Source organism: Varroa destructor, unplaced genomic scaffold (assembly GCF_002443255.2).
Source record: "Varroa destructor unplaced genomic scaffold, Vdes_3.0 BEIS01000002.1, whole genome shotgun sequence".
NCBI classification, from domain to species: domain Eukaryota; kingdom Metazoa; phylum Arthropoda; class Arachnida; order Mesostigmata; family Varroidae; genus Varroa; species Varroa destructor.
In genome coordinates this window covers 3,171,803-3,189,492 of record NW_019211455.1, presented here as the reverse complement: position 1 = coordinate 3,189,492, position 17,690 = coordinate 3,171,803, and the positions used below count along the sequence as shown (strand labels likewise).

The following is a 17,690-nucleotide window of genomic DNA, read 5'->3' as shown; positions in this document are numbered from 1 at the left end:
TTAGGCAGCACAATTCCGCTAACAACGATAGTTATTTCGAATTTAAATCGGAGAACAGGGTTTTGGAGATGAGGTTTTGCTAAATCACCTTTATTATTCAGATTACAATTTCGAATATATTAAATATCTCATTATTATTTTGATAAACACCACCCTCGTCGGCATGTTTGTCAAACTTAGTTTGTCACAATTACGTAATCATTATGAGAGAAAGACCGGGAAAGTCGATCTGTCTTACGTTCCCACGAAATTCTCTTTTTATCTACTTGTTGGTGTTGTTTGTTGCCATCATCAGTTCTATGTACAGATTGTGGTTGCTTCAAGCAGATATTTGCGAATTATAGAAATTATTTAAATAAATAACACTGTTTATAATGTATACTTACAAACATAGAATATCGGTCTCACTACTCAGTGCAACATCATTCTGTTCTGTTACCGCCAATAATGCTGTCACGTTTCATCTCATGCAAAACAATACATTTAGAGAGTGAAAGCCCCTAAAAAGATGGGTTTGTCGGAGCCTGGAACGAGAAAGAGGTGAACAAGGAAAAAGAATGTGACCCTCGGATAATTTTATATCTTCGCCTTTACAAGTGCAATGTCATCGATATAACTACACAATGCACGTACATGCATAGCATAGAAATCGCACATAAATAGACGTTCACGCGTATCATTAGCGGGGAAATTCAACAATTCAAATCCTTGGCAAAATGATGTACATGTTCATTTGCATCCAGTCTAACACGCGAAAATGAATGGAAAGATGCACTTATTAGGTGCACCAAACATACTTAGTCGTTGCGCACAACTTTGACGTTGTGTGCATGGTGTCCGCGCGTGCATTACAGCTTAGCTGCCTTAACATGGACGATTGACATGACCATATCAACAAAGAGTTGAACATTGCACATGTTAGTAATAGAGAGGAAGTATTTACATCATATCATGAACCGTTATACGTAAATAAGCATACGTGTATGTAGCAAATAGGAAGCAGAAGAAAGTGCACACGTCCACATAAAAGTCCCCTCTTCTCGGCACTGCACGTTGCCACGTCCACTGTATCACGCATGGCTCATACACTCATATACCACACAGAAGCAAACGATACATATCGATACGCAGTCTACACTCGCTCACGCCTGTCTATGTGTGCGGCATAGCAATTATATTGGGAATACTATAATCCTTTAAGCGAATTTTCTTTGACTTGTTTTTTTTCTTGTTAAACTTAACAAAACTATGTAGGAAGCGGGCATTCTCTTTCCTTTTTTTGCATGATTTTGTCCGTTGTGTAATTTACTCGTCAATATCGCTTGTTCTTATCTAGATCCAAGTTTTTTCATCAAAGCATTGCTCATAATACCGTTAATGCGTATACAATTATATACGTAATCCCCGCATATTGACGGCAGAATTTCTATATCGTACATATATATTATTACAGGTAAAAAGCTATTAGGTTGTCGTTATGGTTAGTGCTTCTACTATGACGTTCTAAGAGGTCTACATTTGGCTGGAGCTCATATCACTTCATTTACGAATACCTCACCGGTTGTAATTAGCTCTTAATTATCAGCGTGTTAAGACATGTGAGTTGGCAGATATTGGCTTTGTTTGTCAGGGAACAAAACGCCAAAGCTTGAAGGCATTTGGGAATACATACGTAACAACGTTTAGATGTTTGTATGTATACCATTCGTCAAAGTGTCAACCCACGATTGTACACATAAGTATTCTTGGTGTACAAAATTCGAAAACCTAATCATAATCGGCAAATTGACATAAGAGTCAATGTTTGTACAATGATTGAATTCACGTTAGATTAGATAAGTATTGGTGCCTTTGGATGAGTTTAAGATCAATACAAAATGGGGTTGATTGTAGAGGACCGAGAGCAGATGGGAAGTGCATCTGTTCCCTACCCTTTACTTGATCAACTTGTTTGCTATACGGAGCAACATAGTCATATTTACCCAGCGCTCAAAGTCTCCGACGTTGGTAATCCACCACTTCTTTTTTGCTCTCCTTCGCGTTCTATAGTTGACTGCCGCTGATGTAATAACGAACCATCATTCCATTGTATTTCGTAGCATTATTATGGGCTTTCTCTATAAGTATTTTGTGTTTGTCACGATTTTTTCATGCTGTCGTTGCCCGACGGACCTACTAAGTATTCTTTGGGATGATAATTTTTTAGGTGTTCGCTCTGGTCGATTTCAATTGGAAGTATTTAATTTGTCTGTTTATTGAGTTAATCGCTTGAGTCATCTTCAATTTCCTAATTTAGGCTTAGCTAAAAAAGGTTTAACCCTAAAATAATAGCGAGTTATTTGTGTTGTTGTTGATTTTTTAACCGCTTTTAACAAAAAGTGGTTTGAGGTTAAAGGTAATGTTTAGAACAAAACAAGGTCGGTTTTAAACGATATTAATCAAGTGTACTATGTCAACGAATGTGGAAAGCTTTCATCCTACACTGTCTACTTAATATTGAAGTAGGACCTGTACAGGACAATAATAATAGACGAAGAAGTGGCACTGCTTTGCGGAAGATTGCTGCTGCTGATTCCACTCCTGCCAACTTGCGAAGGATGGCTCTATTTACTCCTTTGATTACTTTAAAGGTCAGATTGACTGCGTACGTTTCCTTCATCTCAGGTATCTCATTACTCTGGGGGAGTTCAGCTTGAGGCGTTGCAGGAGTATAAGTCTAAAATAAGTATCGGCTTTGAATGTCCTTTACTTCTGTTAAGTACTTGGGCGTAGCTATCTAGATACATAACGATGTCGTCTACACAGAGGTTCATCATAAAAAATGATAAACCACAAATACAACAAGGGCCAAGAGGTCAGGGAAAAGTATTCAGCTATCCTTTTCTGTAAGTCATTTGTCAAAAATTCAACTATGTAAATCTTGCTTGTTGCTTGTCGATTTCACCCTATTTTCAGCTCACAACTCCAGCTACCTCCCACACTATCGTAAACAACCATCTGAAGCTCAGTCTGTTTGAAATACTTCTTCACTCTGCCAAGTGGCAGTGAATTTAAGACTTGAAAAAAGCCTAGGCTCGGTGTGAAGAACTACCAAACTATCAGGCCATGAAGTAATTAAAGATCTGCTTTGCTGCACCTTTTCTCTCTGTCGCCTTCTTTTCCAGTCTTCTTATCTTTTTGTTGTTTCCCATTGTCTCCACATAACATCTCGATAAGTTTTTACTACTATTATAGTTTGTGGGCGCCCAATCGTTGTTGTTCTTCATCTTCGCTGGAGTATCTACGCGCGGCACGTTCTCTGTCCCGTTGAACTCTGAGGTACTCCCTCTGGTCTCGTAGAACCGTTTCGTCGTCCAAAGGAGGCGCTTGTGGCTCCATAGACATTACGCGGGCCGGCCGAAGGCGGACATCATTTGAGGCTAAATCGTGCTCATACGGCATCCCGGCTTCCGAAGCGAAGTATCCTGGCGTGTAGGGCGGTGGGGGCTCTTCTGGAACAGAAGTATGCTATTAGCGTGTGAACTGAAATTAGACGCTAGGAGTCCGTAGTGCAATAAATTTAGTGCGCTAGCGTAGGTCTGAACCTTGTTCATTTTGACTGAACTTTAATGCCTACAGCTTCACGTTTGGCTCCGTTCAATAATAACCTAAAAAGTGGAAATGAAGCAGTAATTATATAGTCTTCATGGTTGCTCACGAGTTGCTCTCCTTTTTCCCCCAAGTAGTTTGTGCCCTATCGTAAGGTAGTAACGTATTTTGTCGCAACGAAGTCTTTCAACCACTTTTTGAGTTTTTGATCCGTGTTGAAAGTAAGGTTACGAAGATAGTTGCCCAGTAAGGGGAAAACTGAAATTATCGGCACAGGGTTTAGAGAATATGGAAGGAAACTGCAATAAAACCTTTCGTTCGAAACTCAGGAATGACAATGTATTAACGGCTTCGCATTGTTATAGAGCAAGATAACTTCATTTGTCGATTTTGGATAACCTAATTGAATTAACGTAACGAAGCCAAATTAACGTACCAATAAACTGGCCGGTTTGTAAGAAGCAATCTCTAGTCAGTCAGGCCCTCGCAGTCCTACCAAACAGCTCTTTTGGATGAACAGCTGGTTAAAGTTTAGAGCTTAATCACCCTCTTTTGCAGCCATCCATATCGATGTTCATGTTGATATACATACACTACTTTCTACTGTCGGTGACAATTAAAACATCATCAAGACCGTTAAAAATCGGTCCCCGCGACTGTGCGATACTTGATATTGGGCAAATCTCAAGTTTTTGTGTAAACGACGGTCGTATGACTGCCGCGTATTTTTCATAGCAATTCTTGAGTTACTTATCAGCCGTTTGCCTTCAAAAGGTTGTCATCAAACTTATATGGTCTATGAAATCGGGGGCATCATCTAGGTCTCGAATACTAACAAATCACTCTTGAGTAGTCATTTTAGCGATAGCAGTATTAATGACTAATGTCCGAGGCTGTTTCAGCAACGTTAACATATGTCAAAAATTTACGTTTCCACTGAAAACATCGATTTTTAAGAAATTTTTCTGAGGTTAGATTGCATTTTGAATAAAGAAAACGCTTCGAATTTTCTTCTAACTCGATAAAATAATGCTCACTCGAGCTACTAATGTGATGTACCCATTTACTTGGACATAAATTTTATGCATACGCAAAGCTTCGTCTTGGTTCACTAAACCGATCGAATGACTTTACCATATTCCTTGCGCATATATGGGGCAAACGTTTCCCTTTTCACATTGGGTACTTTATCTCGACTTTTGATATGTGTACATAGATACGTACCAACAGTACCATGAGCCACAAGTTTATACTTGAAGGAATGGTATCGATCGAGACGGTCCTTGGCCTTCTGGACGGCCCGTTTCGTGGCACCACCTCCTGTGTACTTCATCTCGTGCAATGCCGTAGTATGAACATCTGGAATTGCCTGTGTTACCTGTAAGCCGAATAAAAAAGAAGCTATATGCTTTGGCATGTAGTCAGCGTACTCATTTAAAGAATCTTGTATGGATTAGTACTTATGATTTAGATATCTATCCAACAACTGCACGTGGCGCGGCAATGACAAACACCGTTTATATATAAGCATATAATGTAAGTTAGAATCCTCATTTATTCGTAATTTGTTAGATATAAACAGATGATAAACTGACTGTAAGTAGAGTAGCATAAATATTTTGCTTTGGATCTTTGAAGAGCTTACTCTAGCTGAATACTGCATTGGCTATTAATCAAATGGACTGGTTTATGTCTAGAATACATTATTGAAAGCTACAACAAAAATAACAATAATAAAAGTAGTAATATAGATTTAGCTCTAATTAGTAAAAAAAAAAAAAAAAAAAGATAAGTCTTTGAGCCAAAAGATGTGCACGTTACAGTCGGTTTCTACACTCGGTTCAAAACACTTCTAAAACTATTTTAATTAAGTTCAATTTAGGACCAGTCACGATTTCTCAATCTTTTCTCCCCTTAGCTCAAGATAGGAACTTGCTAGCTTTTTTTGTGCTGCCACTACTGCGTCTTGCTAAAATAATAGATGTAATCTTAGGTTACTTACTTCTCGTTGGGCTTCAAAGATGATCGCCATCTTGTGTGCCATCTCCAGATAGCTTTCACTCAATTTACTTAGACCTTCCTTCAAACGAATAAGCTTGCACGCTTCGTTTTCTTGCATCTTTTCGACCGCATCGAATTGCGCCAAATCTTTTGCCCTCTCGGCATCTGTTAGTTTTGTTTCGAGACTGTTCAATTCTTCCACTGAAGCTTTCTGCAAGGAAAGGGAAGTATTTTTCTTATTGACGAGGGCACATCCGCATAAGCATACCCTTCCTCAACGACGTATCAAATTGAATGATACTTATGTACCTTCAACATACAGAGGCGCAGACACAATTACCCAGAAAAACAAACATTACATCTATAGAAAATTCATTGTAAAAAATGAATATACCCTTTATACATTTTATAGAACTACGACCTCTCCGTACTCTGATAAGCAGGCATGAAATTTATAATTTACAATACATACTGTGCCATACTGCAATACATTCGGTCACGTACATGGTTCGTCTCGCCTACAAAAGCCTATAGACTTACATATATATATTCATGCAAGTCACAACCAGATAATATTTCCCAAATTCAAAAATTGTGTGAGAGCTAAGGCGCGCCTGAATTTCTGTCACGCTTCGATTCTCTCCAAATGTTCCTATTAAAATCCTACAACAGAATTCGGTAAGGCGATGCTTCTGAACTGGAATGATTGTTTACTAGCTAACCTTGACGGCCTTTTTGAGCTCTTTCTTGATTTTGTACTCGCGCTGTTCTGCTTGAGCAAGCTTCCCCCGCGCAGCGTCTACCTGCCGTTCACCTTCCAAAATCATCTCAAAGTCATGCTTGAATGATTTTAGCTGATCTGCAATTGGCGGCACACCAATTCATTATACTCGACTCCGTATATTGTTTCGAACTGAACATAACACAGCCACGTTCGTAAGGTATAAATAGTAAAAACCACTTTACGGTTCAGCGACTACGCTAGCTTTGATATTTATGAGACGCAAATAATAATAATACCAATCCTTTGGGTCATCGAAAGAAAAATTAGTAACATGTGTTGATTGTTATATGGGTGATAGAATGACAGGAGGTCTTCACTTACCAAGGAAGTTCTTTTGTGAATCTGCCCAAAAAATGTGTAGCTCATTGATTTGCTCCATGACATCTTGGATTGCCCGATTTTCGTCCGTGTGCGACCACACCATCATATCTTGCGACACTGTAAGGGTCGCATATCCTTATCAGTAATAATATCTAAATCTAAAAAAAAATGTACATATGACGCGCTGTTGGTCGTTAGGTACGATGGTAAGAGAGATAAAATATATGTACAAGATGGATCATTTGTGCCGATTTTCCCTTATGCATTGTCTCTAAGGCTGTATCTAAAGAAAAAAAAAAGACATTTCAACAAGTTTTTTTTTGCTACAATAGCCGTTCCTAAACGGTCATCTTTATGCAAAAAAAAAAGCACCATTCACCGCGACTGCAGCCTGAGAGCGAGATCTAAATTATTGACTCGTAATTTTTAAAATTTTTAATAGTGTTCGTGCATCAAACGATATTAAGGCTCGCAAAAATGTCACCGTCGCTCAGATATGTTCCTATAAAATCGCAGCGAACAAAAGTCCCGTGAATGTTAACGGGCGCAAAATCCTAACAGATCGATTTCTATACTCCGAGTTATACGTCAGGCATTGCCCTTAGGCATTCCCTCAGACGACTGGCTCCCAGCACAAAACGAACTATGTCTATGCCTGAGTTTTAACCTATACCACAACGTGCCCCTAAAATTAGAGGGCAATTACGTTACTTACTATGGGAACAACATCACGCTCTAGTTAGTTAATCATATTCTTCTCTCCAAAATAACCGTTACTTTCCGTATCAGAAACCCAAATCTGTTTTTGGAGATCTTTCAGCTTGTTCCATAAAGTCTTTTTCAGATTCTCCAAAAGACAGCATAATAACGCAGATCATCAACTACGAATAATAAACAAGTCTTTGATCCGAGTTGGAATTTGCCTAACGGATCAAAATTGGTGAACAGGTACAGTCAAAACCTCGAAAACTATACACTCATTTTCGCCATAGTGTTAGAAAAAGCTGGTTCCCTTCTCGTATTAGGAAAGCAGACGAGAGCACGTCTGTATGTAGAACATCCCGCCAAGTCAATGCGAATATGTAGCTCTCGTACCCGGTACATATATACAGTCTTAATTTCTATTTACTATATCTAATCAAAAGTGTTTTTTTTTTTCTGAGTTACTAAGACGAATGAAGGAAATAGCAAAAAATACCAACAGTTTTCAACTATCTATTTTTTTAGACTCGTCTGTTTCCGATGACGGACTCTTTTATCAGCGACCCTTCTATTTGATAGAAGTGTTTCTGTTGCTTACTGAGCAAATGAGGTAATCGCCGAGTTACCGACACGTGTATATTTGGCCCACCGAATCATTTGTAAGTGACACATCTGACATTATGCATACAATAAAGCCAAACGGACCGCCGCAAAAAAAGGGTTGATATAGTTGGCGCTATAAAAAGTTTGTGAACCAAAACTAACCAAGTGAACAAAACATGAAGACCCGTGTCCATTTCTTTATTAAAGATTAAAAACCAAAGAGTAGAATCAGTTGATTCCTCAGTATGTAAATGGATGGATGGCTGGCTGAAACGCCAAAATGCGTCAATAGAACCATAACCGAAAAATAAATCAACACAATGAAAAATAGGAGCACAGCTGTATATGAAAATGCCTTACGGGGTCGATATTAAGGCAGAGCAGGTCGCAGCGGTTGGACAAGATAAAAATGTCACCTGACAATATTGTACTGAGAACGAAAAAAGACGCTACGATATGCAGAAGAAGAAAAAAGTAGTCTAGAAGATCGCTTAGGATCTATTGACGTTGCGTATACGAGCATGAAGCGGCACGTCAATGGTTTAGGGCGTATCGTGGCGTAAAAGAAAATTCAAAATCTATAAACTCACCAGCGGTTTGCGCATTCTGGAACGATTTTAATCCTATACGCATATCTCTGATTCCGGAAATAACCAACGCCAGATCGGTGTGGCCAGAGTTAATCGATTTCAGACGGACTCCACTCCTAAAGTTACAGTATAGTACGTTTCGTTAATTGTTTGTATATAATAGTGTCGTTAGCTAGGAAAACTCAATTATTTCCAATCGTTAGCCTTTGCTGATAAGAGCGGATTTTAGCTGAAATGTCCAACCATCCTTCTTTATTGACGGATGTTAGAATCGTTTTTAGCAACAATAAAATGTAATTTCTCCCAAGATGATTTTACGTTGTTTATAAAGCAAAACAATATATGCCTTGGTCTACAACGTAAACAGAATATGTTAAGAGCTGTCAAATTTTAAGACATTGTTTTACCGTGATTATCTAAATTGTCCTTTTAAAAACAACAGAACTACCTTTCGGTTGGCTCTTTTTTTTTTTGTTAGGTGAACGTATAACGCAGAATTTGCCAGTAGTGCCATGACAACGACCAGAATCAAATGTAATATTTTAAAGGTTTTATACAAAAGCTAGTGAAAATTGTTTTCAATTGATCTCTCCCGTTTCTATTTCAATTGAGCTTCAAACACTTGCTGAGACAAATCACGCTGGTTAACCGTGACACCAAAATCAACCAGGCGGGAAGATATAAACGTACTTGCAACGTGCAGACTCTTCAGCGGTTCATAGCTTTGTCTCGTGATATTCTCGAATAACGTAAAACTCAACTATTAGTTACATTAGTCCTCTGTGTTCCGAATTTTACGTCTGGTATAGCCATTAGGACTGCTATTAGACGACAGGATGAAACGAAGTGTGCATTACGCCCGGATTTCGAACTTAGATCAGAACGTGTCCCTGCACGAAAATACGGTACCTATTAAGCTATCAGGGAGATTTGCTAGATCGATCTATCAATTGGTAACGGTACCATACTAGCTGTGGCTGAATTATAACGATCAATATTCGAACGAGAGATTCCCGGACCTAGCGATGTATCCAAATTCGAAGAGGGCCATTTATAATAATTGGATATTCATATTAAATTCGTTACGCCACCTCCGAGCGAAATATATACTCGGTGATCGATGTCATATGAAGTTTTACTCCAAGAAAAAGGGAGGCAGTGTCTTCAACGCAGTTCTGATCCCCGGTGCCCTACAGTAAAAGGGTTCGTCACAATGCCAAGTCTTTGAGAGCAAATGTATAAATATTTTGAAAAAAACATGCTGAGCACACACTCTTTCAACTTTCCGGAAACGAAATAATGGTGTGACTTTAATAATTAATTATGATACTGCGTAGTCCTTTCACTGCCATAGCATTTGTTTGTGCAGTTTCCTTGGCGCTAAACATTCTATCGGTCCGCTGCGCAAACCCAATAATGATAGAAGTACGCCAGTACAAGTCCTAAGTAAACACGTAAGCTATTTATATACAGTATCGGTAAATGCGGCCGATGGCTCGTTTCTGAGTTCACGCAGTGGACATAACTGCTCTACAGCTCAATCCTACATACCATACGTATCTAAATTATACTACTATCTTCTAAACCTTTTCTATTTCCGTTGTTTCTACACTATTATTTAGATATGTTCAGAATGACGTACGTTTCGTAGACACGTATCCGTATAATGGTTTGAGATTAGTTTTGCTAACGCTGCTCAAACAGTAGTACATTTCACTCATTTCAAGTATAAGTGGTCCCCATCCAAGTTACACACCCGAAATGTCATCCAGTTCTCTTCTTTGTATGTGAATAAATTGAATGTAATATGTTTTTATTCCGTAAATTAATAAACACTTTTGTTAGATACACAATAGGGAAAAACGCCCAAAATATACATAAGCAAGCCATCGATACATGTGAACTTAGATCAAGTAAACTTACACTACACGTCATGGGCGTTCAGGGAGATCACAACAAAGTAATAACAGTTTTACTAGTAATCATAAAAATAGTATCGAAGAATACATATTTAATAGCTACATTTAATTACTAATCGATCTCGGAACTATTGTGAGCAATAAAATTTTATTTAAGCATATTCGATTAGAACCTACTCGAATTAATCAACCGCTTTCTATTCCGGATTCCCTGTTGTATCATATTATTATATATTAAATTAAACGCATCTTTAATGACTACCCTATGGCGTGGAGTTCAACAAATATCTTAACTTACCTTCGAATGGCTCTTGTAGCTTTATCCATATCGAATTTTGTAGGCCTACTGCCGCAGCGTTGAGAAGGGCCCGCTGACAATTTCTTTCCTATTGCGGCTTGTACCGTAGCGTGCTATGACAGCCTAATTTTAGGCAGTACACACAGGTACGGGCTCCAGTCGGTCAGTAGTTTAGCTTTTAAGCGATACTATTAGCACAGCTGTACAAAATACGCAGGCACTACCGGAGACGCCAGCATAAGCTCCGCCTAGACACGACAAAACATACAAGGAACACACACAAAAGATGACGACAGATGTTCATCGTGGGCCAAAGGGGGACATGCGCGTACGTATACCCTAAATCACTAGCTTCAACAACAGATGACGGACTCGGCACGAGCACCACACGAGCTCACCATATGCAGCAGTCGTAGAAAATCGATTATAAATAGAAGTAACACCCAAGTAGAAACCCACTGTGAGGGGACGGAAATCTTAGGAAGCAGACAATCCGAACTTGCCGTAGGAACTAGACAGGACGCGGCCTACTAAGGTTTTGTAACAAGGACATTGTTTGACCGAGCAGTTAACATCCGCTACATCTCAAGCAACTGACCGAGCAGGCGCTCTATCTACAGAAGTTTATTATCTCTATTCGAAATGGCAGTCAGAAAGTGTAGTAAGCCCTTTCCATTGAGAAAGGGATCGGTTCCCGAGTGTCTCAAGTTAAAGAGGTCGCGAAAAGTTGATTCTTGATGTATACCCGAATACCCCCCCCCCCCCCCCCCGCCAGAATAAATTACTAGGTAGGTTTGCCACAAAGCGAATTCTCGTGCGTAGTAAAGGTTATGTGTGAGTCATTTATTTAAAAAATCTTCGATAAGCGTGGTATCAAGGGGGGGTCGCAGTGACCTCATCACCAGATGTGCTAACGATATATCAATGATATTTTTTGTTGAACGGAAACCGATAGTGGTACATACCGATATGGTTTTAGAATGCATTGCAGATCTTTATTGATTTGCTTTTAGTCTTATTTGAATAGTGATCACTCGAGTCGAAAGACTACACTATGGGCTAACCATTCGTTGAATGTGTAGTATTGCATGATTGCAAAATAATAAAATTAACTAAATTTTTACCAAATCTATCGTAGCACCTCGTTTTACCCTGTACAGGTTAATAGTTCCATTGTAGAACAAAGACTGTAAAAGCTGAACGCGCCGGCGTGCAAAGACACCCAGCTTCGGCATTTCATAGGTACGTATTGTATACGTATTTCAGCTTCGAGACACAGCTGTGTTCATGCAGCGTGTACGATCAAGCGCACGCTCTCGCTTTTTCCTATAAACGAAGACCTCTGTGCAAACTTTCACTTGGCCAAACCTGTTTTTCTAATCTGATTATAGAATGCTGCTCCAAGGCATCGTCCTTACCAATGTTTAGCAGAACATTCTCTCGTATCTTGACGTGTTTGCAAAAAGAATGAACGTCTTCGCCTCAGGATTCGCGGTTACGGCCAAGTCACCTATTTTAGCCGTCAGATCTATAATACCACACTGTATCAGTTCGCTGCCTTATCAATAATACTATTTATACCTCTATAATCTGTATGATTTAAATAATAATATGAAGAGAAAGGTCTAGCTTGGGTATATATATGTCATAGTAAAGAATATTGTCTTATCTTACAATTTATTAGCAAATATTGAAAAGTTTTGCCTATTCAGCTGTTTTGTGTCGCTGAAGTCGTCGCAATAGAAAAGCAGGCTATAGCTTTCGCCTCTAAGCTACACGACGAACAACGGATTCAGCGTCACCTTAACCTTCTAATCGATTGTGTTCAGCCACAACCACAGCCACAGCCTTGTCACTCTTTTTAGAGATTTGCTCGCTTTCAATGCCAACGAAGACCTTGTCTAGTTTTCTTTCAACACATGACACGCACGAGGTTCACGGTCGATATATATATACGAGTTTATGTAAACCTCGCCGGTCAATGCGGAGTATCCATAAACTTTTGAGCCTGGTCTAATGATATCTCGCAAACTTTGACGCTGTTCATATGTCAGCAGGCCCGATGACGGGCGTACACAGCCAGGTCTACAGATGATCCTATTCAACAAAGGCCTAGATACAATGAATCGATACTAATTGTTGATAATTAATAATTTAATATATTGTCCAAAAGATTCGCTAAATGATATGCACAGAACCACGCTACGTATTTTGGATGCATCGTATATCCGGTAAATTTTTTCAATTACCTTCGAATTATGCTTACTCTGTAAATTCTCTAAACATAGCCGCATTCGAAAGGCCTTCGAACGAGTCGACAGCAGAACCCTAACACCTGACAATAAATTAGGATCGCATATTACTTAGATAACGTTATATGAATGTATTTAAATGTATGTAAAGCCTCATCTAAACTTAGACAATGCAGAAAGGAGGTTTTAGCAGTTTGGTCTAATTGTAAATTATTCTATACTGCATAAATAGGACAGCAATTCAGCCCTATTAACAGGACTGCATAAAAGAAAAATTAGATTCTTCTATTCAAAGCGTGTAAAGAAGACCTGCATAAGGATCTAGTATACGTATAAACCTTACCAGTATAACGTTATGTCTTTAGAAGTATATGAATTTATAAACAGAGTTAACTGTGCACCGAAGCTTTTGATTAATATTGGAGTTTGTACACGGAAGTATCTAGTAACTTTTCCAATAAGAACTTAATTCGTTTGATATTTAGTCTGCCAAAATATTGTGGTAAAGCAGGTTGAATAGAATACCTTTGACATGTGGCCTTAGTAAACGAAGAACGAATTTACGTAAATTTAAGCTGTCCTGAAGATCTAATGAAAAGTGATTGACGATAGTCTTCATGATCGCCCTGTAAGACCAACATTAACAAGTACCCCCAACATAATGTAGTAGCAAGCTCAACGTATTAATGCATTAGATAGATAATCGTATCTTTTTTAACAGTGTAATAAGTGAGAAGAAGATGATAATTAAAAATTGTAGGGACGGTGCCTAAATGTTTTTGCGGTCGCTTGCAGTTTCTTGTGGTTTCTGGATTAACAACAGAAATGTGTGCGTGACCATGAGTTATCAGTACTTATTTTTATGCGAATTTTTATAAAGTCCTATTATTCGCACATGGAAACCAGCTGGCCAAGAAGGTCGACTGTAAGCTTTGATATAGCTCGTACATGACCTCAGCTTCTACGGTGAGGACATGATATTTTTTAGGACGCTAGAAAAGCGAAACAACGACGGAGCACAAGAAGCCAATTAGCTCGTGAATGCACCGCGTCTCTACGTTCGGGTCCGCCTTCAACCCGTATCATCGTGATGCCAGTGGCGGTTCGTTTCACACACGACAATATACTACTAATTAGGCAATCGTCCATGACTGAATTAGCCTTGTTCAACAAAGTTGCTCCAGTAAAAATTAGCTGAATTTACAGGTGGAGTTTTTCTTGTAGAAAAAAGTTGAACCATACGGTAACTTAACAGGCTAAACTGTCGCCTACGCGATTAGGCGTCGTGAGTCAAACATCTTGGATGCTTCCGATGGTTTCTAAAAGACAAAGAAGATTTCGCACTTGCGTGTTCGGCGCGGGGTGAGGAGATGTTTTCTCTTGGTCTTCTCTACGAGAGGTTAACAGGTCGAGCTATGATTTTGAAAGACTCAGACGACCTTTAAATGTATGGCAAACAAGCGTACCATGTAGCCGAGGCATAGGAGGCAAAAGCCTTTTCCATATATCACTTAGGTGGACGTGTATTGTTTCACGGACGCAACCGAACAGTATGTCAGCTAAACAACTTCTATCTGGCACTTGCAGTTATTCTTATAGAGAAAAAAAAAAGACCTTCAAAAGCGTGCGTATCTTCTTCGTAACAATGAGTGTCCGCCGATACCGTTTCGCTATGTACAAAAAAGCGAAAGAGCTTTGAAATCTAGAGATTGACACAAAAAAATAGCGATTCGGACAGGGCCATTCTACGAGTGTAGGCTAATAAATAATATAATGCATTACCCGGTATAGGGCTTTTGATCTTTACTGGACGCCCGGAATTTAGTCAACAATTCAAACGCGATCGACGAAAACGTTTACGGAATAGAACACTATTATCTACCACGAGTTGAATAGATCACGGCCATTTCCAAAAATAGAAAAAAGTTGGAAACAGACCAGTCGCTTATGAGTGGTGCCAGGCCTTAAAATAAGAAAGTCCACTACCAGGTGAAATATTGGTAGATATCTTTAAAATCAGTCGGTGAGCGTTGGCCAGTAACGGTTGTATGTAACACTCGTGACTCGCAGTTTTCAACGATTAACGTAATCATTTGACGAGCCACTTTGGTAAACCGCTAAAGCTAACGCTAACAGTTCCCGTTAATACGTCCTAAGACAATGACATATTTTTCACTGGACGTAAAATCAAAAAACACGGAATACTCTACTCGACTTGACAATTAGAAGACTTTGTTTCATGTGACATAAATGAATAGAAAACTTATAGTATAGAATTATAGCGTGCCCGTTATTGTCGGATAGACGCGCGCACGATTATCTCGTGCGATCCAGCTTGCACTACCGATTCCATCTCATAGCAGTTACTAGTTAATTCATACCTATTTGTACCAGCTGACGCTTATTTATAGTTTCTATTGCCATAATTATAATGATTACTATTATTAGGCATGATAATAAACCCAGTAGAAGCTGTGCCACGTATTTTTGACAAAACTAACCGTTACCAGTGGTACTTACAATGCAGACAAAAGCTGCTCTCATAAACGAACGCTTCATTCTATGGTAAGATCTACCTTCAATGATCTAATGCTGTCGAGTTTTTTCTCGGACAATTTTTAGTCAGTTTTTTAGACAATTATTAGTTAAGCTGACAAAATTTTCGTACGCACGTATTCGTTCTCTATGACAGAGTCACTTAATCATATCTTTCGTTACGTGATATATATATATATATATATATATAGCTATTTAACGGAAACAATGTCCTTGATAGGTTTCTAGTATGCCAAAAAGGCAGTCGAATCAAATACACACTGTGACTAACACATTGGCGAATATTGATTGATAATAATCTATCCGTGTACAGGATAACCAACTAATACGTTTTCAAGTTTAAGGATAAGTTTTTATTGAATAAAAAATACCGGACGTAAAGGCAGCTTGTTGAGGCTTCGTAGTTGTCTGCGAGCCGAAAAGAACAACAGTGCACATCCCTGCATTCGAACTCATACGTATACTGTTATCTACGAGCATTACGGTTACCCTATATGGGAGCGTTCAAAGATCGTTACCCAAACGTTTCACCGTACACTCATTTCTTTTCGCTAGCCAACGAATCCAGCGCAAGCGATCCCTCACGAACCTTGCCAGCTCGAAGAAGCCCTCGTTTTTTCGTTACAAAGTCGAACTCCGCCCGACAACAAGTATATAGATTGAAGTATATTCACACGCAAGTAGCACGATGCAAAGCGTAATCCTTCGCAATCAGGTAGTAGCATGGAACAGATATCGGCATCGACAGATATGTAGCAAAAACACACACAGAATTAACATACGCTTCCTCTCACAGCTGACAACAATCCCGAGTGCATGACGCTGGCGCTGATGGTACGTCCGCTATAACACCTCGTCGTTAGCCATCTGATGTCTCGATTTTGGTTCCTTCACAGTTAGTGGTGGACCGATAGTTTGGGTACGAAAAAGCCGTTCGATGGATGATCGACTTGAACGTTGCACGAAGACGAAACGCGGCAAGTTTTCGACTCTCAGCTAGCAGCCTTAGTCAAAAGAGGGAAGCAGCACTCGTGAAAAATGGTTGTCCTACCCAGGTCCTATCTCTTCGTCAAAATTTGTTTTCTCTATTCCGTCGAACCACGGCCTCGAATGTAACACAGCGTCAATGTTCGGTTGTAGCCTGCGTCGCCGCTGCTACTGTTGTCGTCAATTTTTGGGATCGCTTTGCTTCACTCGTACACACGCTCTTCTTGTCCCGATCTCACTGAAAAGTCGGGTAGCAGCAGCAGCAGCAGCAGCCGGAAGCGCCCTGCTGCAGAAACCGGTTAGATGTCTCCGGAACGCCGACCACGCTCCTCAAACTACCCAGGGGTGGTTAGATGCCCAAAGTGGCCAAGAGCACGAGCACTACTCCATTGTTCAAAGGAAGGCTTCCTCTGCTTGATCGACCGACAGGCGAGCGGTCGAATAAACAATGGCTTGGCCGTCCTACGCTACCCTCTCCACTTCACTCTCCCATGAAGCTCATCTATGAGCTTTCTCACGAAGCGCATACAAAGCGAGATGGCGCATCGGTAGACGTAGATCTTCGAATAACTACCGACTACCAATGTGCGCATCCGTGTATAAAGCCGTGCCTGTTCCGAATGGCCTGTAGATCTGTTGGCTGCTGAAGTGATGCCCAGCGGCCTCTATAACCTGATAGGTAAGGCCAGAGAGGGACTTCAGGCAGGCATTAAATAGCTCGAAAGCGGTATTCTGCGAATCGAAGTCGATAGCTGTTGGAGGGAAAAGCAAAGCCAATGAGCAGCGCATCTCTGCACCGCGTCCTCAGCAAGAAAAGTTCATATTTTCTATTTAAGTAAATTAAATAGGTGTACGTTTGAGAAAAGCAAATATTTACATTAAATATAAACAGATCTTACGCAAATGTTCAATCGAACAGGGAAACGCGAAGCTTTTTCTCTTCCGAAAATAGAGTTGCTATCAGTGACGCTTTTACTGAGCTTAGCTGTGATAATATTTTAGGCGCATCCGAGCTGAGAAGGATTTGTATTGTATTTAATGTATGTTAGTAAGTAACCTGCTTTATGATGCAACTTTTATTTGGACACA

The 17,690-nt window shown here is 39.7% G+C and overlaps 1 protein-coding gene across 9 annotated transcripts; it reads right to left on the bottom strand.

The window, feature by feature from the left end:
* Positions 1 to 60: 60 nt before the first annotated feature.
* On the bottom strand, positions 61 to 17,099 carry LOC111244244 (uncharacterized). 9 transcript variants are annotated; one of them, XM_086982017.1, is made up of 9 exons: positions 15,986 to 17,093; positions 10,807 to 11,054; positions 10,232 to 10,368; positions 8,590 to 8,705; positions 6,695 to 6,811; positions 6,312 to 6,448; positions 5,591 to 5,800; positions 4,813 to 4,966; positions 61 to 3,491 (listed from the first exon to the last, which is right to left on the bottom strand). In XM_086982017.1, the coding sequence occupies exons 4-9, from the start codon at positions 8,630 to 8,632 to the stop codon at positions 3,229 to 3,231; spliced, it is 924 nt and encodes a 307-aa protein (XP_086838143.1). In that variant the 5' UTR covers positions 8,633 to 8,705; positions 10,232 to 10,368; positions 10,807 to 11,054; positions 15,986 to 17,093; the 3' UTR covers positions 61 to 3,228. The 9 variants fall into 9 exon arrangements, with proteins under 9 accessions (XP_086838143.1, XP_022646835.1, XP_086838139.1 ...); XM_022791100.2 differs by lacking the exon at positions 10,232 to 10,368 and having other exon boundaries at positions 15,986 to 17,092; XM_086982013.1 differs by lacking the exon at positions 10,232 to 10,368 and having other exon boundaries at positions 16,133 to 17,092.
* Positions 17,100 to 17,690: the final 591 nt, after the last annotated feature.

What these genes read in the sequence shown, in the direction of transcription:
- LOC111244244 (XM_022791100.2), bottom strand. Translation starts at nt 10,835, where the DNA reads ATGGATAAAGCTACAAGAGCCATTCGAAG. An exon ending in TTCACAAAAGAACTTCCTTG is followed by an intron (nt 6,449 to 6,694) that starts GTAAGTGAAGAC and finishes CGCCAATTGCAG; the next exon opens with ATCAGCTAAAATCATTCAAG. An exon ending in TCTTTGAAGCCCAACGAGAA is followed by an intron (nt 4,967 to 5,590) that starts GTAAGTAACCTA and finishes TTCGGCTTACAG; the next exon opens with GTAACACAGGCAATTCCAGA.